At 33.2% G+C, this 15,465-nt stretch overlaps 1 protein-coding gene across 4 annotated transcripts in view; it reads right to left on the bottom strand.

Moving 5' to 3' along the window:
- Window positions 1-15,465, bottom strand: part of ATRNL1 (attractin like 1) — an 819,545-nt gene that overhangs the window by 643,665 nt on the left and 160,415 nt on the right. For 3 of the 4 annotated variants that reach the window (XM_063102060.1, XM_063102061.1, XM_063102062.1), the window contains exons 11-13: window positions 7,748-7,832; window positions 5,661-5,869; window positions 4,467-4,585 (exon numbers count right to left, since the gene is read on the bottom strand). In XM_063102060.1, coding sequence (XP_062958130.1) covers window positions 4,467-4,585; window positions 5,661-5,869; window positions 7,748-7,832 — 413 coding nt within the window. Of the gene's footprint in view, window positions 1-4,466; window positions 4,586-5,660; window positions 5,870-7,747; window positions 7,833-15,465 lie in introns of those variants that run through there. The other variant, XM_063102063.1, reaches the window with a different exon arrangement.

Here is a 15,465-nt window from a genome sequence, read left to right as displayed (position 1 = left end):
CTTGCAGAGGAAAAGAAGTCTCAGGCCTGATTTACAGATAGTTCTGCACAATATGCAGGCACCACCCAAAAGCGGACAGATGAAGCACTACTACCACTTTCTGGGATGTCCCTGAAGAACAATGGTAAAGGGAAATCCTCCTGGTGGGCAGAACTTCAAGCAGTATACCTGGTTGTTCATTTTGCTTGGAAGGAAAAATGGCCAGATGTGCAATTATATACCAATTCATGGACTATGACCACCCCTTTCACCACCCAATGGGCTCATAGACAAAATGGCCATGATGGCAGGGATGGAGGTTATACACAGGCTCAGTAAAATGAACTTCCACTCACCAAGGCCAGTCTGGTTACAGCCAGTGCTGAGTGCCCAATTTGCAAATAGCAGAGACCAATACCAAGCCCCTGACATGGCACCATTCCCCGTAGTGATCAGTCAACTACCTGGTGACTTATTGATTACACTGAAAAGCTTCCACTATGGAAGGGGCAGCATTTTGCTCTTACTGGAATAGACACTTATTCTGGGTGCAGATTTATCTTCCCTGCATTGCAATGTTTCTGCCAAAACTATCATCAGTGGACTTACAGAATGCCTTATCATCTGCCACGGCAGGTCAAAAAATGAAGTTTGATGATGGGCCCATGCTCTTGCAATGCACTGATTTTATTATGTTCCCTATAATCCTGAAGCAGCTAGTTTGACAGAACAACGGAAAGGTATTTGGAAGATTCAGTTACAGTGCCAGCTAGGTGGCAATAACTTGCAGGAATAGAGCAAAGTTCTCCAGAAGGCTGTATATGCTCTGAATTAACATCCAAGATATGATGCTGTTTCTCTTATAGCCAAGATTTATGGGTACAAAAATCCGGGGGTGGAAATGTGAGTGACACTATTCACTATTACCCTCAGTGACCCATTAGTGAAATTTTTCTTCCTATTCCTGTGACCTCATGCTTTTCTGGCCTAGATGTCTTAGTTTCAGAGGGAGGAATATTTCTACTAGGAAGTTAAGATTACCATTCAGCCACTTTGGGCTCCTTATGCCTCCAAATCAATAGGCAAAGAAGAGTTACTATGCTGGCTAGGGTGATTGATCTGGACTGTTGCAGGGGAACTGGACTACTACTCCACAATGGGCATAAGAAAGAGTATGTCTGGAATACAGGAGATCCCTTAGAACATCTCTTGGTATTACATGCACTGTGATTAAGATCAATGGAAAACTACAACAACCCAATCCAGGCAGAACTACTAATGCCCCAGACTTTTCAAGAATGAAGGTTTAAGTTACCCTGCCAGATAAAGAATCACAAGCAGGTAAGGTGTTTGCTGAAGGCAAATGGAATATAGACTGGTTAGAGGAAGAAGGCAGTTATAAATAACAGGTTCGACCACGTGACCAGTTACAGAAATAAGGACTATAATTGTCAGGAGTATTTCCTGCTCATTTTGCTAAGAATATCTTTGTGTGTGTCTGTATGTGTGTATTAAGTATCTTTGTTTTCCTTCCTCTCTAATTCCCTTATTGTATAACATAAGATGCTTTGACTTTATATCAGAATTTAAGTATGGTTAATTTTACATTATAGTATTTAAGTTATGGGATATCAAGGAGAGCAATAAACATCAGTCAAGGGCATTACCTCCTTTTCCAAGGAAGGGGTTAGTGCATTTTCAGTTGTACACAGTATAGTTGTATCATGTTAGGTGGACCTTGATATTATCTTCATTTAAAGATTAAGCACAGTTTATGGAAATGCATATGGGTGCCAAGTTGACAAGGGGTAGACTTGTGATGGTTAATTTTATGTGTCAACTTGACCAGAACATGGGATGCCCAGATATCTGGGCATTATTACTGTATGTGTCTGTGAAGATGTTTCCAAATGAGATTAGCATTTGCATGGGTAAACTGAGTAAAGGAGAATGCCCTCCCCAATGTGGGCCCTATTCAGGGCCTAAAAGAATAAGAGGTGGAGGAATGAAGAATTTCCTCTCTCTGTCTGACTGATTGAAATGAGACATCAGTTTCTTCCTGCCCTTACACTGGGACTTACACCATCTGCACTCCTGGTTCTTAGACCTTTGTACATAGAGTAGAATTACACAACCAGCTTTCCTTGGTCTTCAATTCTCAGGCGGCAGGTCATGGAACTTTTCAGCCTTTGTAACCACATGAGCCAATTCTTATAATAAATATCATTCTATATACAGTTGGCCCTCCATATTCGTGGGTTCCGCATCCATGGATTCAACCAACAGCAGATCAAAAATATTTGGGGGGAAAAGAAAAAAAAGGATGATTGCATCCACAGTGAACATATACAGACTTTCTTCCTTGTCATTATTCCCATATTAAACAATATGGTATAACAACTATTTACATAGTATTTATATTGTATTAGGTATTATAAAATATCTAGAAATGATATAAAGTATACGGGAGGATGTGTATAGGTTATATACAAATACTATACCATTTTATGTAAGGGACTCGAACATCCATGAATTTTGGTATCCTCAGGGGGTCCTGGAACCAATTTCCCTTGGATACCTAGGAACAATTGCATGAGTGGACTTCGAGAAGTTCATGGAAATACTTGTATTATCATATAATACTATTTTTCCACAAACTTTTTGAAGTACCCATGTGTGTGTGTACATGTGTGTGTGTGCATACATATATAAACATATATATCTCCTATTGGTTCTGTTTCTCTGAAGAATCCTGATACGAGTCCCTTATTCCCAGGCCTTATTTTTTAAAATGTAATTTAAACTTTTAAAGCATAGTCACATCATATTAATGTTAAAACTCAAATAAAATTAAAGTATATCTTGTTATTAAGGCAACTTATATTATTGAAAAGTACATACCAACAGAATATGTATGAAAGCAAAAGGGTTCAATCTAAGAAGTCAATAACTGCAAATTTTCCTCCATTTAAAGTTCTAAGTATTATTTTAGGATAGACTCATAAAACTTAAATATTTTGACATATTATTGGTTACTGGGGAAAATTTTTAGATGAAACAATCAAAATTTTTTACTTAGTTTCAAACTCCCTTTTCTTTACCTTTTACCTTTGCCTGCTATCTTGAAAAAAAGTGGATACTTTTGTTGATTAATAAAAATGTATATACAATGGAATACTATTCAGCCATAAAAAGATGAAACGCTACCATTTGTAGCAGCATGGATGAGCTTAGAAAAAAGTATGTTAAGTGAAATAAGCCAGACACAGAAAGAGAAATACCACATGTTCTCACTGATACATGGGAGCTAAAATAAATAAAGAATAATAATAATAGGCTGAACTTCTAGGAGAGAGTAAAACTGAGGTTACTAGACGTCAAATCAGGAAAAAAGCAGGGAGGAGGGAGAGTAAGCAGCTGATTAATGGACACAAAATTACAGCTAGATAGAAAAAATAAGTTCTACTGGTATACAGTTGAGGCAGACATCTATAACTAACAATAATTTACTGCATGTTATCAAAAGAATAAAAGAGAAAAGATCAAATGTTCACATCAAAAAGAAACGATAAAGTTTTGCAATGATGAATATGCTAATTATCCTGATTTGATCATCACACATTGTACATATGCATTGAAATATAACTGCACCTATAAATATGTGTAATCAATACATTTCAATAAAAATTGTAAAAAGAAAAATAATGGATGTTTTGTTGAAATCTGTATGCACATTATTTAGTTTTATTTAAGCTATATCCTAATGAAAGAATCTTTAATCCTTCTAAATACTACTTTTTAAAATTTTCCTTTCAATTTACTGACATCTTCTAATAAACATGGGATGTTTTAATGCAATCACTAAAAAGCTTAATTTTTGCTGCTCTTAATCCATTTTCATCTGCCATAAATATTAATTTTATAATTTTTTCAATAGCCCTTCATCTCATGTAGAGTTCTATTCACACTTTGAGCCATGTAATTACTGAGGGAGGGCTGTTCTACACATTGCAGGATGTTTAGCAGCACCCCTGGCCTTTATCTACTAGATGCCAGTAGCAGTCCCACAGTTGTGACACTAGTGTATAAATAAAACGCTAGACCAACACCACAGTTAATGCACGTCTGACAGGATTCCCATGGAAATGGTTTCTCAATATCTGCCAATATAATCCAATTTCTATCAGCACAGAAGACAACATTTATAGTTAGTTTTTTTTTAAAGTCAGTTTTGAAAACATTTTTCCAGTCTTATCCATGAAAAGAAGTAAAAGTTACTAGATCCAAAATGGAATCTAGACTGGCACATTTGAGCAACAAACTACAGTCTGACTTTACAATGTACAAAGAAGTGAATGATTCTGTACATACTTTCTAAAAGTCTTAATGTATAAAGTTCTTTTTTTGGTACAGTGCTATTTATTGGTAAGCTAATGATTATAGAGCATCGATATAAACTACATCACCATTTACTCGTAAATACTAACCATACTGCAGTTACTGTTTGCTGAAATGCATTTCTTGTCATCACACCATTGGCACCCATTTGTATTGGCAGTACAGCTGGCACAATCTGCGTATCTGTAACATCTGTCATCAGAAGCAGCTATAATATAAATGGTACACAGAGAAAAAGAAAATGTTACACTTCTTAATTCACACATTTATAATACCTACTTAAGAATCACTAAGATTTTTTAAACCAAAAAGACCTTCCATATCAAAGTAAGTTCTCCAATATAAAGTCAACTCTGTAGTCTGTGTTCACGGGATTTTAGATACCTTCTACCCCCTTCTTAATTATTCAATCAACCAGTATCCTACACTACAGCCATGTTAAAGGTATACATTTTGGAGGGAGGAAAAAGGACTTCTAAATATTTTACTGAACAAAATGTACTACTATCCATCCAAAAGAAAATATTATAACAAATGCTCATTGTCACTCTTTATAAAGATATTTAAAGACATCTGAGTTAATATAGATTAGCAAAACTTGAAAATACATTTGTTAATTATGGCATCAAAAATGTATAAAAATTCCCACACATTTAAAGAAAACTGAATAATTTTTATCTAAATCATATTCATAAATAAATACATATACACATAGATACATACATATTGAATGGTAATTTTTTGTAAGTCTGGTTTATTTATTTAACATTTAATAAAGAATATAAAATTAGAAAATTAGTCATGAAATTCTAGAATTTTTTTTTTAATTTTATGGTGTGGCTAGGCAATAATCTGGGAAGAAAAAACACCAAAATGCAGATAAATTCCTTCATTTTATTTCTTTGTCCACACAGTATTACTTACAAGTAGTATACCTGAAAGCATTTTTAACTCATATTACAAAACAATTCATATATATATACAAGATTATTTCAAAAAGTTCATGGATAAATAGAATCAAAAGATGATACAAATCTTTCCATGAACTTCCTGAATTTCCCTCGTAAAATATCTATAAAGATTTCAAAAATAAAAATAGCTAATAAAGATATTAAATTATTAATCACTGTTAAGTACAAACATTAGAATTCCTAAATAGAGAATTATGAATTTTTCATTTCTGAAAGTTACTAAGGTAATTCTTATAAATAGACTATATTACTACTTCTAGCCAAATAGAAATATTTTGCTGCCAAAAAGGGAGAAAAGAAAAAAATCCATACCTGTTTTAGGAGGGCACTTTGCTCTAAGGATATTATTAGTATTCCCAGATTCCCAAGATTCACAGTGATTTTTATTCCAAACACATTTTATACCTGGACCAGCATTTTTACAAAGTTCTTCATCTCTGAAAGCCTTGCAATTTGGAGGCTTGTATACAAGGATATCATTAAGGAGTACACTAGAAAATCCCCCAAATATATACATGGACCTATTAAAAACAAAACAAGAATCTTAAAGAAACTATTAAAAGTCTCTGCCTAATGAATTAGTTTTAGAAATAAATGTAGATTTAAATATACATTTTACATTTTTTAAAATATCCATGTCAACACTGTTCTTTAAAATAGTACTTCTAACATACAATATGATGTGGAAACACCAGATGAGCTATAATAAAATTTCCTGAAGGCTTTCTAGATAAAATGTAAAATATTCTATAAACCTTATTGTATTAAGAAAACATTGGGGCTGGCCAGTTAGCTCAGTTGGTTAGAGCACAGCCTTGTAACACCAAGGTCACAGATATAGATCCCCATGCTGGCCAGCCACCAAAAAAAAAAAGAAAACATTAAGTCTTCAAAACATCTATTTATTGCCAATGCAAGAAAGAAAGAAGGATTACATACAACATTCCTTTGATAAGGAAAATAAGTACTGTTTAACAAGGAGGCAACAATTTTTTAGTAAATAAATAATAACTATACTTCGATAATAAGATATACTTTAGAATTGCTATATAATAGAATTATAATTTTTGAATACATACATAGACTTTAAGAATTAAAGAGTTCTTCTTATCATGTTTTACTCTTTTAAAACATGAAGACCAAAAGTAAAATAATCAGATAGATTTTCAAAATTTCAATTTAGAAAGAAAAGCTTAGACAATCCTAAATTAATACTAACCTGGTGCCAAAGAAGTTTGATGTGCCCTCAAAACAGCATAACTTTTATTTCTAAGAATATTATTAATTATACTATATTAAATATAATATTAATTATAATATAATGTATTATAACATATAAAGGTCAGAAAATCATTATTTTTTTTTTTTTTATTTTTTTTTATTTTTTTTTATTTTTTCGTTTTTTCGTGACCGGCACTCAGCCAGTGAGTACACCGGTCAGTCCTATATAGGATCCGAACCTGTGGCGGGAGCGTCGCCGCACTGCCAGCGCAGCACTCTACCAAGTGCGCCAGGGGCTCGGCCCAGAAAATCATTATTTTAAAGTTATTATTTTAAAAAGCAAAATAAAAGTCAACCAAGCACAGTTTTCAAGAGAGAAGCCTAGAGGATTTATGTTTCACACTGAATTTCATTTATTACTATTCTGAAAGCCAATTGATATCAATTACACAGTTTCATGTGGTTAAGTCATTTTGTGGTAAAAGATAAGAGTTTTTACATAATTAGGCTAAGATGGTACTAAAATGAGCTTATAAAAAGATCATTCTGAATTATAAATTTTAAACTCATGAATGAGATAGCATATTGTTTACTGTAACTTAAATCCGAAATCACCAATTTTTCCTACAGAAAAAGAAAAATCATATTAATTTAGAGGAGGGTAACTTAATGATCATCCAGTCCAATTTTCTAATGAATATAAGGGTATTAAATTCCAGAGAGGTTAAGAAACTTGTCAAAAATCACACATTTAGTTAATGACAGAACCAAAATGAGAATCTAATTCTTCTCATTTTTCTTGTTCTTCTTGATAGAAATACAGGGCTAGCCTCTCTATCATTTCAGTTTGATCCTTTTAAAGGAAGAATCATTCCTTATCTGATCTCTGGAAAAAGGAAAAAAGGGAGAATGACTTAAAAAGGTATCTGAAGTTTCATCTCAACACCTTTGCTTTGACAACTCCCCTACCCCTTAAATAAACTTATGCAAAAAAGAATAAAGTACATAGTTAATAAACCAAAATGTATTCCACAGTAGAGTAGGAATATATAAAATTCAATGCCATTAAGTAGCAACGATAATTTTCAAAAAAATAACAGAATATTTGGATAGCAAGACTGCTATCTTTATGACTGACATCCTTGACCCTCTAAAAATTGGAAATGTGCTTCTTTTACCCATTAATGACTACTGCAGAGTGTCCAAATCTGTTGACATCTCTATGAAGATTTGGTCTTGGCAGTATTTTCCATTCATCACAAGCTAGAAAAAAGAAAACAGAAGAGCAAAAAATGAAATTAAAGAATTAAGATAATTAATATAAAATAATCACTGGCCAAATTAAAATATAATACTTGAAATCAGGAAGCAAAATAATTTTCCTTCATTAATTTTGTATGACCTACAGTTTAGTATCATTATTCAACTAGCATTATTCCTTAGATAAAAAAATAACTCCCACCTAAAATTCCCACAAATAAATTTAAGTGTTGAAAATAAAGGAAACAAAAGGGATGAAATTAGGTGTACTTTATATTGGAAGATAATTTCAATGACTTTTCTTTGTTAAATATATCAAAGTTCTTATAATAAAGCTCATCAATGTCAATATAGGGCACACCTCTTAGAAAGTCAAATAATAAATCAAATATTACATGCACACATATAAAAGTAAATAGTATATATAATATTCACTGAAAGAATGCCTGAAAATAGAGCCATCAAAATAAAATATTTAAATCACTTTAATGATTTAATATTTCAAAATAGCTTTTATTTTATGTAGAGGGAATGATTTCAATTGCCAAAAACCTAGATAAAAAACAAAAAACATAAATAATTCATGAGCTATATAAAGACTATGGAAAGAAAAATGGTTAAGAGAAACATACATAGCTTGAGTATAGCTTGAGTATAACCTCAAAATTGACATATACAACCAGCATAGATTTTGAGATTTCAAATACTTCAGCATTCAGTGTCTAGGGACATTCTCAGGACAGTGTTTTAGATTTCATCTTCTTAGACATGCCACATCTAAAGGCAGAACTTGGTATGTAATAAAAGCACATAGATGTAAGATCTTTTGAAACTAATTTTTTTAGGTAGCATAGAAGCTTTTATGAAACAAAAATTAATCAAAAGTACAGTTAGTTGTAAAGTTAAAGTTGTAATGAATTATTTATTTTCCTGTTTAAGTAATTATGTCTTTAACACTAATAATAAAATAAACTTGGTTTTAATTCAATACTCTTACTAATGAAGATCAAAGAGATTACAAAAACCAAAATCATAGTTTAGAAAATGAAGCTGGAAAACTGAGAACAGTAAAATATACCTTGAGTTGTATTTCCCAAAGGATATTCCACAGAACACAAACATCCCCCCAAAAAGGTACTCCTTAATTTGTATAATCTCTCTCTTTAGTTTACAAAGTATATCTGTCTATTAAATACCTCCAAAAGAGAGGGTACAAAGGTACAAAAACCTAACATACTTTATTTAACCCAGTGCTTCCCCAATGTTTTGTCCACAGAAGCACTTTTCACAGAACACCTGTTAACATATCAGAGTTGTCACTGATCTGAAGATCACATTTTAGGAAATACCGTTATAGAGGCCTATGCATGAAGATTAATAGTCTTCAAATTTTACATGTTACAGTTAATTTAAGAAATGTGCATAATATGTGTGTAGTAGTATAAAACTTTCAAAGTGCTTTCATCTGCATAACTTAACGTAGTCATTATAAGAATCCAGTGAAGTTGATTGAATGAAGAATTAGACCTGTGGCAATTTAAGCAACTTGCAAAGTTTCATTTGATTACCTTTGCTCTTTCATAATTTAGGTTTATGAATGTTTGAAATTGCATAAGTATAATGATAGTATTCTGAAATATTATTCCTATTTGGGGGGAGGGTAACCTGTAAAGGGCACAGGCTTTGAAAAATAAAGAGATGGAAATGTTAGAGTCAGCTAATGAGTTAGGGCAGACAGATTTCATTGCGCCTAGCCCCAACACACACAAAAACACACCTCACATCATGGCCACTGATTTAGAAATTGTACATTGATTATATTATTCCAACAACAGACTTACAGAAAACCAAATATCCTTCAAAGAAATTAAACAGAAAAGAGAGTGAGATAAAAGAGGACTTCCAGAAACCCCTTTATCATGAAAATCTCCAAAGAGGAACAATCTTTGAGGTCATCTGGGGATGTCTGAAGTCCAGAAAAGACAGTGACCCATCTGACTCTACCTAGCACAAAAGGATTAATAATTTGGACCAGCTTCCAACACGAGTAGGCAGAAAAAGGAAAGGAAAGCAGATTTTAAAGATGAGAACTATAAAAAATGCTCAAAAAAAAAAAAACCATCTAAGAAGGGAGTCAGGAAAAGGAGCTGAGAATAAACACAAACATTAACTAAAAATTGGGCTTTTTGGAGATTTCTTCCAACTCTATACGCTGCCCTCTTTTGGGAGAAAAGTAAGATTTTTTTCAGCACATAGAACAGTCTAAAGAATGGCATTACAAACACCTATGCACTGCTACCCAGATTTGTCAAAACTAATATGTTACCATGTTTTTTAAAGAAAGAAAACGTTGCAGATATGATTGAAATTCCTATGTACTCCCTCCCCAATTTAAGTTTCCTTATTAGTTCCTTCTTTTGAAGCAACCACTATCCCATATTTGCTTTTGAATATTTCTATATTTATGACATATGCATAGGGTTTTTTTGTGAGTTGTAAAACTTTATACTAATACTCGTATAAATGGTATCATACCATATAGATCATTCTGCAAGTTGCTTATTTTCTTCAACCTATTAAGGGTTTTTTTTCTTTTTTTTTTTTTTTATCCATTTTAACCATTTTTAAGTATATGATTAACTGTCATTAAGGACATTCACATTGTTGTGAAATCATCACCACTGTCCACCTCCAGAACTTTTTTCATCTTCCAAAACTGAAACTCTGTGCACATTAAGTAATAACTCGCCATTCTTTCCTCCCCTCAGCCCCTGGCAACCATCACCCTACTTTCTGTCTCTATAAATTCAACTATTCTAATACCTCATATGAATGGCATCACATATTATTTGTCCTTTTGTGGCTGACTTATATCCCTTAGCACAATGTCTTCAAGGTTAACAAGGTTCATTCACGCTGTGCATGTGTTAGAATGCCCTTCCTTTTTACAGCGGAATAATATTCCATTGTATGTATGTACCACATTTTGCTTATCCATTCATACATTGATAGACACTTGGGTCACTTCTTTCTTCTGGCGATTTTGAATAATACATCTAAGAACATGGGGGTACAAATATCTGTTCACGTCCCTGCTTTCAGTTCACTTGGGTATATACTCAGAAATGGAATTACTGGATCATATGGTCATTCTGTTTAATTTTTTGATGAACTGCCATACTGTTTGCCATAGGGCTGCATAATTTTACATTACAACCAGCACTGCACAAGGGTTCCAATTTCTTCACATCCTCACCAACACTTTTGTTTTTTGATAACAGCCATCCTAATGGGTATGAAGTAGTATGTTATTGTAGTTTTAATTTGCATTTCCCTAACAATTAGTGATGTGTGCATCTTTTTATGTGCTTATGGAACATTTTTATATCTTCGCTGGAGAAGTATCAATTCAACAACTCATTTAGATTTACAGATATATTTGGCACTATGTGCTCACTTTAACCATGTTATAGCATTCCCTTTTATGACGATATATACAGTCATAAAACATTTATTCACTAAACTATTAATGGTCATTTAGCCTTTTTTCAGATTTTTCCTATTACAAGTTATGTTGGTATAGCCACTGTTATACACATCTTCTTGTGCACATTTTGAGAGTTTCTACAGGTAGATTTGTAAGAGAAAAACTACTAAGTTCAAGGAAAGAGGCAATGTCAGTTTTACTAGATTTTGCCAATTTGCTCCCCAAAATCATCACATTGACTTAAACTCACACCAGCAGTGTATGATAGTTTCTCTTGTTTCGCAATCTCTACAACATGCACCTCTATCAGACTTTTTAATTTTTAACCATCTGATGACTGGCTTTAGTTTGTATTTTTCCACTTACTGGTGAGATCAAGTATCTTTTCACATCTATTGGTTATTTCCTTTACTCTTCTGTGAAATCACTGTTCAAGTTTTTTGCCCATATCTCTTTGTTTTTCATCTTATTATTAATAATTTAAAGAACTTTTTATTAAGTATTTGGGATACCGAGGCTTTGCTGGTTATATGCATTACCATATCTTCTAGCATGCTGTGGCTTGTCTTTTCACTTAGTTCATGGAGTTTTGTTTACAGAAAGTTCATACATTAACTTCGTCAGATTTATTGTTTTCCTTATGATTTGTGTTTTTTATTCTGTAACTTAAGGTTTTTTAAATAATCTCTAATTTTCTTCTAAATGTTTTGCAGTTTGGCTTTTTACCATTATGTTTTTCAATCCATTTGAAACTTACTTTTGCTTATGTTGTAGGGATCTAATTTAATTTTTCCCATATACCATATTTTCCAGATATTTCCAAGTATTATTTCCATATATCAATTTTCCCAGATGATTTTTTGAACATTTATCTCTGACCCACTAATTTGTGCATCATTTAATTTACGTACTGTTGTAGCTTGTTTTTACTTTTCTTGTTTTTAACTAAAAATATACATATGCAAAGTTTAAAAGTCAAATAATCTCACAAGGCTTATCACAAAAAATTCCTCTGCCCCCTATCTTCCCAATGCCTAATCCAGAATCACAGAGCTAGGTAATTTTCAGCACCACACTCTCCCGAGTGAGCCACAGGCCGGCCCTTCAGAGCTAGGTAATTTTAATTCTAAATGAACAGCAAGAAAGAATTTCTTTTTTGCATTTACCTTTTTATTCTAAATAACATGCTTAATTTTTAGTTTCAGATAATATCCCCAATTTCCTTCTTCAGAAGATGAAGTTTCAGCTCTTACACAGACATACACATATATTTCCCCTCCCTCCATCCTTTCCGCATACTTATAGTTTTGTTTACATCAACATTAAGTACTTATTATATCATATTATTCACAGATAAGCCATGTGCATACTATGACTATATTTTTATTCTTGAACTACTTTTTATTTTCCCTGCAAATTGTTTTCTCACTTTTTTGCTTAGTTTTCTATATATCTACGGCTATTTCATCCCCAATTCTTTACCAGATGTGCACATCCCTTTCATTATTTTCCAATGTGTCAAGTTATCTAGCAGTTTCATTTACTTGTTGAAGACATCCCTCCTCAAACTCCACCTTTCTTCTCCAATCTGAACTTGTTGTTCTCTAGGTCTGCTGCAACATTCTAAGGATCCCCTCCACATCTCCTTTTTCTTATGTACTATATTTCTTAGATTTTATGTTTATCTGTTTTATTTATTTTCATGTTTCAGTAGGAGATATAATCCTAAAGCTTCCACACAAAGTGTGTATTTTTGAGACTTGCAATTCTAAAATGACTTTATTCCAGTCTAATACTTATAGTGTCATATGGTCCGAACGTTTGTCCCCTCTAAAGCACACATGAAAGCTTGGTGGCAGTGCAGAGAGGTGGAGCTTTTGGGAGGTGATTGGATCATGAGGACTATGCCCTCCTGAATGGATTAATCCATTCATGGAATAGTGGGTTAATGAGTTAATGGATGAATGGGTGATAATGGGAGGGGCACTGGTGACTTTATGAGGAGAGCAAGTGAGCACATTAATACACAGTCTTAAACCTTTCTCCATGTGATACCCTGCACCACCCTGGGGCTCTGCAGAGTCCTCACCAAGAAGAAGGCCCTCACCAGATGTGCCCCCTGGAGCTTGGACTTACCAGCCTCCAAAACTATAAGAAATAAATTCTGTTTCTGAATTACTCAGTTTCAGGTATCTGTGATAAGCCACAGAAAAAGGAATACACAGTATTATTTGATTGGGCTTAGAATTCTAACATAGAGAGCACTTTCAGATTTTGAAGGTATTATTCTAATATTGCTTTTTCAAGGCCCTATGCTAATGAGCCCCATGACTTTTTGTACTGTTTCATTTCTTTTTCTAGAAGCTTTTAGGGTCTTCTTTTTATTTCCACTTTTCATGATGAGCTTTTCTATGAGTCCTTTGTATTCATTTTTCTGGGGCTCAATGGGCTCTTTTATTCATAAAACAAGTACTTCGATCTGGAAATATTTTTTGAATAATTAATTTGATCATTTCCTCTCCATCCAAAATTTTGTGTTCTTTATTTTTGTAACTCCTACTACTCAGATATCAAGTTTTCTGGAATAATTATCTAAATGTCTTATTTTTTATCCTATTTTCCATCTGTCCATTGTTCATAATACTTTGGGGACATTCTTTTCTTTATCTTCATATATTGATTTGTTATCATTTTTTTTCTTTTCTGAATGATCCATTTTTTTGTTAAAATTCACATTTTTGCTTCATGAATGTAACATCTCAGTCCATAAAGATCGAAGTTATAATCCCATCCCTGCATTATCTCAACTTCTTCTAATTCCTTATTTTTTTCCTACTTTTATCATATTTTGGCCAAATTTAGAAGATTTTTCCAAATATTTAAATGATAACTGGCTGAATTTTCAAATTTAAAAGTGACACACCACTACAAAAATGATTGGAAATTTTGTGTGCACAGGTTTAGAAATCTTTATTCTCATTTGATTTTTAGAATAGGGTTTTTAGGCAAATACATGTATGAGGCAACAGTCTCCATTCAGGGGCCAAAGCCCACAGTTGGCATGGCAATAGCCCATTTAATCAATTCTAATTAAATAATAATGTTGATTCTCATTTGATTTTTAGAATACAGTTTTTAGGTAAATGCATGTATGGGACAAAAGTCCTCAATTAGGAGACAACAATTTACAGATAGCGTGGCAACAGCCCATCTAATCAACTCTAATCACTGCTGAGGTATGGGATTATATACTTTAATGATTTTAGAGCTAACAGGTAGCTGTCATACTGATCCTGTTAAGAGATTTTAAGAATTGCTGAAGGGAAAGATGTGGAAAAAATGTTTGCTAGGGGCAAGCTATCTGTTGGTGGAAACTTTTTAGATAATTATACTTAGATTTTATCATAAGAATGCAACTTTTGCTTAAATCATTTAAGGAGAGGTTATATTTTAGATAATAATCAGTTTGAGCAACTTAGCTTTTCACAAATTGTTCTTTGGAATGTCACATAGTTAATTTTACTGATGTTACTAGTTTCCATTTTTTAAGCTATAATTAGCCACAGGTAACGTTTGTAACAGTGCCCATGTCTTTGTGTCCTTTTGTAATGATTGAATCAATTCATTTTTCTTGTGACACTTCCTTGTCTTTACAATAAAAAACAGAAGCTAACTTTGAATCAGGGCAGTACCCAGTTTTCTCCTTCTAACAGAGGAGTTGCTGAGGTTCAGTCCCTTCTTGCTTCTCATCGCATTCATGGTGCTTTAAGTAATCCTTTTTTTGTGTCTCCATTACACAGAGAGAAGTGTAACATTTGTGCTTAGGATACACATGCTGACTGTTAGGATTCTGATCAGGTGGGATTATATCAGTTGGAGGTCTCCAATGTCACTATTTGTACATGGCTTTCTCTTAGGCTGATCAAATTACTTAAGGTAAATTCTCCAATCTCCTCCCAGGAAGCTATAGATCTGGTTAACAGCATTCTAGAACCTAAGTGGATGAAGGGAGCTACAGGTTTCACTCTTAACTATGTATACTTTAACTTAATCCCACTGTGTACCAAATAGTGCTTACATCCTCAGTCATGTTCTGGTAACCTTAAGTACAAAGTACTTTGGCCAGCACCTACACAGAGTAAACTTTTG

This window comes from Cynocephalus volans, chromosome 7 (genome assembly GCF_027409185.1).
Source record: "Cynocephalus volans isolate mCynVol1 chromosome 7, mCynVol1.pri, whole genome shotgun sequence".
NCBI lineage: Eukaryota > Metazoa > Chordata > Mammalia > Dermoptera > Cynocephalidae > Cynocephalus > Cynocephalus volans.
Note: the sequence above shows the minus strand (reverse complement) of the source record. Positions and strands in the feature narration are given on the sequence as shown.